At 40.0% G+C, this 10286-nt stretch overlaps 1 protein-coding gene across 2 annotated transcripts; it reads right to left on the bottom strand.

Moving 5' to 3' along the window:
• Positions 1-1415: 1415 nt before the first annotated feature.
• On the bottom strand, positions 1416-7576 carry pus7l (pseudouridine synthase 7 like). Of its 2 annotated transcripts, none has more exons than XM_084910857.1 (10): positions 7491-7576; positions 6124-6950; positions 5583-5742; positions 5131-5350; positions 4313-4411; positions 4095-4176; positions 3586-3751; positions 3046-3172; positions 2104-2157; positions 1416-2003 (listed from the first exon to the last, which is right to left on the bottom strand). In XM_084910857.1, the coding sequence occupies exons 2-10, from the start codon at positions 6911-6913 to the stop codon at positions 1683-1685; spliced, it is 2019 nt and encodes a 672-aa protein (XP_084766983.1). In that variant the 5' UTR covers positions 6914-6950; positions 7491-7576; the 3' UTR covers positions 1416-1682. The 2 variants fall into 2 exon arrangements, with proteins under 2 accessions (XP_084766983.1, XP_084766982.1); XM_084910856.1 differs by having other exon boundaries at positions 7360-7572.
• Positions 7577-10286: the final 2710 nt, after the last annotated feature.

A 10286-nucleotide genomic window follows, 5' to 3' on the forward strand; every position in this document is an offset into this window, starting at 1 on the left:
GCTCAGTGTGAACTTGCTCTTATCTGTGAAGAGAATAGGGCATCAGTGGCAGACCTGCCAGTCCCGGTGTTCTTTGGTGAAAGTCAGTTGATCTGTATGGTGCTGAGCTGTGAGCACAGGTAACTCTGCCAGATGTTGCCACCTCACCTCATACTATTGGAGTCCGTTTCTGACAGGTACACTGGAGGTCATTTTCAGGGCTCTGGCAGTGGGTTAATGCTTTTCAATGACCCTGTCCTGCTCTCCTCACTCAATGTTGGAGACTATGCTGGGAGACACTTTAAATATTCTTGTGATAACACATATTGATATGCCTTGCTGAGCAATCAGAATGGCAGTTGTGTAATCTAAATGCTACATAAGCCGGGATAAGAAGAGAACAGGGAGATGGAGTCCACCTGCAAAACAACTTTAAAACGACAACTGGGGAGAAGGGAAAAAGCAGACTCCAATCATGCCAGCAAAATGCTCCCAACAGCACAACAGAGGCTCTGGAACCTTTTTGGCTACGTTCAAACTGCAAGTCTTAATGCTCAATTCCAATTTTTTGATCAAATCTGCTCTAGTGTGAACCCTCAAAGCGGCCCGAATGCGCAAAAGAAGATGTCACACACAACGCGCTCTGTTTAGACCCAGACCACACAGCATTGTTTGACTGATGGCCCTTAATATACAGACTTGTTTCGGACTTTATGTTTCCCAATTTTGCTTTAAGTTATAATGTTATTTTGTTATTTACATATGGCCTAATAATTATCCTTATTGCTGTTTTAGAGAGGAGCGGTGCTTCAAAGGATAGTTGCAGATTTCTGTCAGAATCTGCAGATTATACAGTACAAATAAAATGTTCACGTTTCTCCAACGCCGTCTTCTCAACAGTTTCACTGGATGGCCAGGAAGCGTTCACGATGTCTTCTTGTGCCCTTCTCCGGCGCTAATTGCCGTCTGTCTTGTGTCAGTGACATAAAAGATGGATTTAATGCGACATGACCATTCAAACCGCAGTCGCTTTCTACAACATCAGATACGTATGGGATTCAGTACCACATACGAAAGTTACCCAGATCGGATTTGAAAATATCGGATTTGTGCTGTTCACACTGTCATAGCATGATCGGATATGGGTCGTATAGGGTCAAAAAAGTTGGATTTCATGCACCTTCGCCTGCAGTGTGAACGAAGCCTTTGTGAGGGTCAAAGGTTATTGGTCTCTCTTTTTTTTTTAAAAAAATCACATGCACATTTTAAGTGGACTCAGTTAAGATTGCAGTTAATTTCTGAAATTTTAGGTCAATGCTTTATTATCTTTAAGATGGAGAGTGTGGAGTTGAACCCACTCAAATTGTGTTTTTAAGATTTCAAACTTAAACATTCTGAATGAAAATACAGATTTTTTTTTTTTAAAAATCAGAAACTTTGTTGTTTTAGAGGATTTATTTATGGCACGAGAAACATACTGCATGAATTCTTTTACATATACATTTGTTCACATTTGGCAGTGGCCTCCTTTCATTATGCTTTTTGAACTGCATAACATGATTTTTCTTTATACTTACGGTCTTCAACAACAAACTAAAAGACTACTAGTAACATAATAACGGTCAATGAAAGTACAAAGTATTGTAGAAAAGCTGTTTTCTTCTCCTTCAAACAAATACAACAGCTATGTCCTCCTTTAACCTTCAGGGGTCACACTTCATGATCTCTCTGAGGCAGATGGTAGCATAGCACGAGGAGTCCAAGTCGAAGTTTAACGTGAGAGTGAGCGACTCCGAACCTGCCATCGTTCTTCCACCCTCTCTGCTGGATGCTCTCTGCAGCTGATACCTGAGGTTGTGCGGCACTGCCAGCAGGGGGCGGTAGCAGCCAGGCAGGTTCAGTTTGAGGCTGCTGACTCTGAAGCGGCAATCTTCCAGTCCATCTCTGACCAGCCTCTCTCGGTACCAAGTTCCCATGGCATTTTCTGGATACTTCACAGTGTTTCCTGGCATCGGTAACACAACCTGGCAGAACAATAATGTAACAAGTAGCAACTGTAGTGTTACTGTAGTGTACAAAAAACAGCATTTGGCAGAGACACAAATAGCTCCAAACACTCCCTACTTGTTCTAGTTTATAGATACCGTCTTGCTCCTCTTTATCTGTCACCACATGGATCTAGAAGAAGGCACAAACACAAAGTTAGTGGCACTGACAAGGTGTTTGAAAAAAGTAACAACGTGTCCTCACATCGAAAATGTGTCCTGTGACCAAAAGAGCACAAAAAAATGTGTCACTAAATAATCCTATTTACTGTTGAAATTACCAGGAGGTATTTCTGGACTGCAGCAGCAGCAAAAGTACAGTAAGTGAAACAGTTTTCACCTCTATTCTGTCCTTTCACGAACACTAAAAAGGGTAGTTTACCTCACTAAAAGGAAACAAATAGAAACAATAAATAATTAATTGATAAAAGATTTTTAACGCGCTGTTTGCTGATATACTTTGTGTTGTTCTCACCCCCCCATTCTAACCCCAGCTTTGCAGTTTCAGGCCAAGATTATGCTTCAATTTCTCCAGCTTGGATTCTTAAATGCCACTCCTCCTTTGGTGTTTGCCCTGTGCAAACTTTACTTTGAAAAATAAGACAAAACTTAAGCTCACGCGTGCATGAACATGTGAACACACAGGAGGAAACACTCAGCTTTAGATGTGCATGTACTGGAAATACTGTGTGGTTTAAGCGGTGGGCACTGCCTGGGTAGCATGCAGGACGCAGCACACATGACTGTACCAAGTTTAAGATAGAAAAATTCAAGGATCTGGTAAATGTGTGAAAACGAATGCGGGAACTACAATTCTAGCATTTAGGTCCACGATGAAGTCACCAAGCTGGTTCCTGTACTTCTGTGATAATGTCTGTCACAGATGCAACAAAGTCACAAAGCCTGGAAAAGTGTTTGCTCTGATTATAACACAAAGCTATCCTAATTACTGCTGAGCTATCTTTTTAATCAGTTATCCCTTTTAAAAGATCTCCTTTTTCTGTTTTATCTGCCTTCTTACCTGAGCCATGCTGGTTTCTCTAGCATCTTCCATTTTGTTTTGACCTTGTCGTAACCACACCAGGTCACCTCTTCGGACACTATGACCCATTGTAGTTAGCCTGTGTGCCGCCGCCTCATTCCAAACTCTGACAACCACAAGAACATCGACATAATTTTTCAAATTAAAGATCTAAAGCACTGGGATGGCATGTTATTAATAATACTATTTGGTTTTTATATAACATTTAATTTAGTTTCCTAATAAATAAAAGAAACCACTTATTTGGGCTACACCTAAGGCCAATTTATCTCCCTCACCTATAATGGAAACCAGCTTTAATAAATAAATGAATACACAACAATTTTTTTAAATATCGCTATCTGTCAAACCTGTTTGTGTTACTTTTCAAAAAAAAATTTATTATCATAAAAAATAGTCAAAGACGTGCCCCGCCTTGTGCCCTATGACAGATGAGACAGGCTTCAGCTACCCCGCAACCCTGAACAGGAGAAGCAGTTAAGATAATGGATGGATGGGTAGATTCTCCTTGCAGCTGACCTGCTACAGTAAGCGTGAGGGTAGAAAATCCTCATGCTGTGTGGCAGGCTGAGCCAGGCTTGGTCACATCCATCAGGACCTGTACCATAGCGGTTCAGGGCCCGCAGCATCAACCGCTCCCTGGGCTTGGACAACGGCATCAAAGCTAAGGACTCCTTAGCGTTATCTGGAGTGGAGAGGGGTGAAAGACAGAGAATAATAAAACGACAAAACATACTGAAATTGCAAATTCTAAAAAAAGCATTTGCATGACGTTAATTCAGTTTTAAAAAACACAAAACTTGGTTTATGAAATGTGTCATGAATTCACTACAACAGCAGACGCTGACATTACAGAATCATAAGGTTTTAGCCAAACATGGATGATGAATTTCAGCCAACTTTCAAAAATAAATAGAGGAACAGATCATCACACTGTTCATCAAAAAAAAACTCAGATTCAGCAAAGAATAGTTCTCATTTTAGAAGTTTCTGAAGGAAGAAAAAACTCCCATAAAACTAAAACAAACCTGTTTGGAGGAAGTGTCTCTTTGCATGACTCTGAGGATCATCGCCTTCCTCTGGAGTGAAGAAGAGACGTACAGCACTGACCTGACACACACATTACATACAGTAACTCAACAATGTGCTGTTTTCACTGAGCAATGCCGATCGTGGATTAGCTCTATATGACCGTAACCAACAGTATTATCATCTTGAATACATAGCGAATGTCTCAAACGCTCACCATATCCTCTTTCAGTAGAGCTAGTCCTACTCGATCAGACTGAACGCTCTGTCCGCTCCCAAACCTCTGTGGTCCGTAGTAGTTGACAAACCCTCTGGCCTACAGTGAAAAACATCAGAGGTCAATGTGTGGTGGTGGCTATGTAGCTTGTATGAAGCAGACATTCTGGACCAACAAAACCACTTGCTACTGAGCAGACATATTTTTAAAACTCTATCAGGAAAGATATGATTAGTCGAGGACTAATTTCAGCTGTGGCTTCTTGACAGCCACCCTTCCACTGAGACCTCTTCTGATGAGGCTTCAGTGAATAGCAGATGAAGTGCCAGATGAATCTCTCAGCTACTGTGTCAGGCCTTTGCCAGATTTTTTCCCCTCCTATTTTTAAAGGACATGACGTTCAGATTCTGTTTTTCTGCTGCAGTGAGGTTTTTTTTTTTTTAGGATTACCACTTCTTCTTTTTTCCTCTATTTGTTCACTTTCCTCAGATTTTGGAGGACTACACTGAGGTATACCAGGTTTTTAGCTAATAGCTCTTTGAGAATCACCTTGTTGGTCAAACTGTGATATCTCATTATTAGAATCAACTAAATAAACTTTAACAAATGAAGAGTTTTTGTATACAATTCAAAATGTATTCTATGCCAAGCTGTGCAAGTGCAGACACAACACTGGTTCACTATTTAAGTTAGGTGCCTTTTTAAGCTTGTCAATGTCCAATAAAAAAAAGTTTTTTTAATAAAACATTAAAGAAAGCCTGGTTCCTGGCATAAGCTTTTACCACAGGATTGCAGAAAACCTAAAACTCAAAATCTACCTTGACATTCTCCACTGCTTCTTTCACCAGTGCTGCCAGCCGTGTGTGCACGTCTCCGCCAGAGGAGTGCGTGTCACCGGCACCATGTGGTCTCAGGTCCCGGACAACCAGGTCGAAGTGATTCCCCTGCAGTCGTCCAAGCCGGAGAGGCTCGCTGACAGAACGCACCTGAAACACGCGGATCCCTCTGTTCTGAAACTCTGCATTCTTCTCTTTCAACCTAGTCACACAAAATGCAAAATATATAAGTGGTTTTACAAGAAGAACTCTAACATAAAGAGAATAACACAACTTTTGGTGCTTTTATCCCATGATTTGTAAATAAGAAAAAAAAAAAAATATATATATATATATATATATATATATATATATATATATATATATATATATATACACACACACACACACACACACACACACACTCCAAATGCATGAAAGAAACACAGCAGTACCGTTGAGGTGAGACCTTCTTTACCACCATGGACTGGTAGGTGATTGCTCTCTTATCCTTGATCCCAGCATAGGTGAAATCAGATGGCAGAACCCCGAGAGTTGCTGCCATGTAGCTGATGGCCTCCAGAGTCTCAAGGTTTTCCTTACACAGAGTGAACGCTGGAAAAACACGCAAAAAAAACATCTATATTTTTATCATATTTGGAAATGCTCCCTACAGGAAATCTGATTTTTTTTAAACCATCTTTGATTTTCATTTTCTTAACCTGTGTCATCCTGCCCTTCTCACTAAGAGTTTTCTGGTCTTTTTCTCCAGCTTTGACCGATTCAAGTCACAATTACTGTGATAATAAAGCTGCCATAATTATTTTCTTTATAGTTAAAATTCTTAATTCTTCTCCAGCTTTTTTTATATTATTTATTTTGTTTACTTAAAGTAGGTAATTTGATCTAAAGCCTTAACCTTGGGGTTTTCTCCTATTTTTTACATTTTATATTTCAGATGATAAATGATCAATAACTTGCCATGCTATGCCTTACCAGTGTAAACTTCATCGTCTTTACGTTCCTCTGCTGTTCTCTTCTTTGGCCTCCCTCGCTCCCTCAGCCTAACTGAGATCGATGTCCTCCCCTGGTCATTGAAGCTTTTAGTCTCCACCAGTTTCCCGAACCTTCGATTCAGGAAGTGATGGACTGCCGTCCTGTGCTCCTTATTGTCATCAGGTCCAAACGTATAGGACGAACCTCTCACTTTGGCATCTATAAACCTGAAAAAGTCCTCAGCCTCATCCTCCTTAACAAGCTGGGAGAGCTCTCTGTAGTCTGGGTCCTCCCTCACCCTGATCTCAGGCTGAATGGTGACAGTCATGAGAAAAGGGAAGCGGTGTCTGACAGCTCGGTGGACGCTGGCTCTCTGGTGTTTGTCAGCAAAGGAACCAAGGGAAAGCTCCAGCTCAGGTGGATTTTTATCTCTGAGAGTTAACACAAACTGCTCGAGCTCCTCACTGACCGACTGACCTAAAATCACACCTAAATCTAAACTCCCTAGACTAGGGAGTGGGTCGTGTACCCCCCAATCCAGAGGGACATCAGCATCCTGTGAGGCTGAAGAATGACTGTCCTCTTTATATTCTGCATTGGTTCTGTCATTTCCAACTGAAGAGGCACAGCCCGGTGTCTGTGTGGCTGCTGCAGTGTTAACATGCTGTCCATAGATATCTATTTCAGTCACCACAAAATCCTCAATGAAGTTTTTGATGCTTCCAAGAAAGCCTTCATGGTTTGATATGAAGCATGCAGGGACATTCACAGCCTCACTAACCTGCTTCATGATCAATATATCTAAAAAGAGATTTTTTTACTTACTCCTGAGGGTAAAAGAGGCAGAAATAAAACGTTATCAAAACCTGCTTCAATGTAACTGAAGACACATGTCATACCGTGTCATTGTTATAAAGCAAAATTCAATGAAAATGAGGGCAATTTCAAAATGAGAGGATACATGCCAATCGGGAAACGTTAAAAACGTACGGCAGTAATGTTTTTTTGCTTACTTGAGATTTTTAAAACATCTGTAACACACCTGTGCGAAATACGAAGAGATGCTAATACATGACAAACGAGATTTGAGTCGGATTTTAAGCCTGCTAGTGTCGCCGCATACCATTAAAATAATGGCAGAATTCTATCGGCGATTTATTTCCGTGTAAGTTCTTTTACTGAGAGCAAAGCAATCCGTCTATTTCGAGTAAACCTAAATCCTTCACATAAACCTACCTCGACATTGATAGCAGAGAGCTGTGGCTGCTATACAAAAGAAAGCGGGTTACGTTACTATTCTTTGAATGATAATATAAATGTCTAAAGGATTAATTATCGTAAATTAACGGTTTATTTACAGCACAAACCTGCAGGCGCCAAGTAAACAACACGCCTGTAAACACAACCACGCTGAATGACTTCGGTATTCTTCCGGGTCATGTGACCATCATATGACTTTTCTTAAAGAGACAGGCAGGTAAGGGCAACGCAGAACCCAGATGTGGACCCCCTAGTACAGGGGTGTCAAACTCAAATACACAGTGGGCCAAAATTCAAAACTGGAACAAAGTCGCGGGCTAACGTTAATATTTATTGAAATATATTTATTCCTCCAGATATAAGAATGAATCTTTTCTTATGGACTCAAACATGTTTTGCTGAAAAACTGAATATGGAACAAGCAAAGCTTAATACTAAACAATATATATATTAGCTGTATAATACCAGTAGGCCAGCTCTAATAGTAATTTGGTATGGCTTTGCGGGCCAAATGTAATTAGGCTGCGGGCCAAATTTGGCCCGTGGGCCAGAGTTTGACACCTATGCCCTAGTAGGAGGGTTATGGGCAGATGGTTCTGACCTCTGGGCCATATTTGAAACCTTAGAGACATGAATGAACAACATACACAAAAATGTTTATTTATAAGTGCAACATACATTTATTCTTATTCTTATTCTTATTCTTATTCTTATTAACATTCTTGCTTAGGGGGAAGTTTTTTGGTTCTTTATTCAGTAAACATCATTTTTTAGGGGATTTTTACATGTGGTTTAATGACGTAAGTAATGGTTCATCACTCGAGTAACATCCTTTTTTTTAGTGTTTGAATGAGTCCTGTCACTGTGGCTTCACTAAAAATGAAATAGTCAGTTCATCAGCCACCGAAAAAAAACAACTTTGAAATACCATGAGAAAACCTAGAGAGCTGTTGGTCCACACCAGTTTAAAAAATTAAATGAAACTCTTGCTTCGTGAAGGAACTATTAAGAAATGTGAGGCAATTGTGTGGCAACATTAGAGCCTTTGGAACAACTAGTTGGGTGTTTAAATTCCTGCCAGGTCATGCATCCAGTAAGGATCCAAAATCAAATATTCACTCTTACCAAGAAACACTTGGTAGCTCAGTACAATAACATCAGTACAAGACAGATATTATCACACATCAGTCTATCTGCACATGTTTTAGAGAGAGAGAGAGAGAGAGAGAACCCCCCTTCGGTCCTGAATGCATATTTCTGAAAGAGGGGTATTACTTACAACTAGTAAGGATGCCCTCATAAAGTGTTATCTGTCTGAAAAGTCAGTCAGTGATTTAGGTGTGCTTTTCTGTAAAGATTCACATGGCTGTATAGGAATCCTTCATTATGTTTCAGGGTGAGCTGCTGAGTAGCCAGAGTGCAAATGTTCCTTATAAAGATGAAAGATTCCAAAAACAATGGTGACATTGGGAGAAACACTCTGTCTTCTCATAAATGCAAAATTCAAAATACAGAACTACTTCAGTGATGGATTTCAGAAGATCAGAATCTTATTTCAACATGTTGTAAGACTGACAAGGTATTGTGTTCATTCATAAGTATATACAGATCTTATTAATAACATATGCAACATATGCATATTTAAACTTTTTTAAAGCTACTTTCAGCTGCTCCCTTGTTAGAAGGGGACATCACAGCGGGTAGCCCCACATGTTTGACTTGGCAGCGTTTTTACCCCAGATGCCCTTCTTCATGCAGTCCTCCCTCTATCCAGACTTGTAACAGTCATTATACTAGCTTGTGTACTCCCAGCTGGAATTTGTGTCTCTGGCTTGACTCAAACTAACAACTTTTCACTAGCAAAGTGAATGAGTGAACCACAGCATGTATGCAATAGAAAAAATAATAATAACTAGACATTCAGTGTAACCCTAATTTTAAAAAGGCGAAGGAATTTCTTTTTCTTTCAATATTTACACCAAGAGAATAAAAGGGTGCACTATTTGGGGGTTTTGACCCTTTGTACTTTTCCACCCACCAATATCCTCTGTTCAGTAGAATGGCTCTGTGCCTTTCCGTCACACAGTTTGAATGTGTGCCAAAGATGTTTTGAATGTGTACTGGAAACACTGGACAGAAAAATCTTACGATAAGGGTCCATACTCTTGCCAGCAGAGTGTGATGAGTACGTTGATTATACTCTCCAGATGTTTCTGTAGTCCATCAGGAAATATTTTCCTCTGGAATGAGCCTTTGTGAGAAAGAATGTAGTGACTAATAACATTGCAGCAGTGCACATAATGTGTGTGGGTGAAATTGTGTGAGTTGCATAGACATATGGTGTGACTGTGTGTTTGTACATGCACGCAGGACTCCAGTGAGGGGGTCATGTGACAGAGTTTCTAACAATCTGTTCTTCCAAGACACCAGCAGACAAAAAGGCTTTTATTGAGGAGGACTGTGCCGAGCTGTCACAGAGGCGCACAAAGAGGAAAACAAGGATCTGATACAACTCCCCAATGTTAATTTTACATTCTTCTGTGTGATCTCTCTTCCTGTCAGTCCCCTCCCATCTTTTTTATTGTCAAGTTTTTCAAGCTTTTCCTCTTCTTTTCAATGGAAAATATTAGGATACGCTACCAATCCTTTTCTCTCTCTCTGTCTCTTTTTTTTAAAGTCCCCCCACTAAACATGCAAATACATCTGCAAAATAAACAGGAAATGGTTTTGACTCAATTTGTCAATAACAGTTGTAGATATCAAAACAATATTGTGAAACCCTTTGACTCAGTTTGTTAAAAGTTTGTTTACATTCTTTTTTAGTATTTTTAAATGTCTATGTTCAAAAGTCTTCATTTTGTAAAGTTTTTGGTTGGATATGCCTCTGAAGTCATAACATACAG

The sequence above is a fragment of the Perissodus microlepis genome, chromosome 17 (genome assembly GCF_051167445.1).
Source record: "Perissodus microlepis isolate ML-2025 ecotype Zambia chromosome 17, ASM5116744v1, whole genome shotgun sequence".
NCBI lineage: Eukaryota > Metazoa > Chordata > Actinopteri > Cichliformes > Cichlidae > Perissodus > Perissodus microlepis.

What these genes read in the sequence shown, in the direction of transcription:
- pus7l (XM_084910857.1), bottom strand. Translation starts at nt 6,913, where the DNA reads ATGAAGCAGGTTAGTGAGGCTGTGAATGTCCCTGCATGCTTCATATCA. An exon ending in AAGCAGTGGAGAATGTCAAG is followed by an intron (nt 4,412 to 5,130) that starts GTAGATTTTGAG and finishes TTTTCACTGTAG; the next exon opens with GCCAGAGGGTTTGTCAACTA. An exon ending in GAGAAACCAGCATGGCTCAG is followed by an intron (nt 2,158 to 3,045) that starts GTAAGAAGGCAG and finishes GCCTTCTTCTAG; the next exon opens with ATCCATGTGGTGACAGATAA.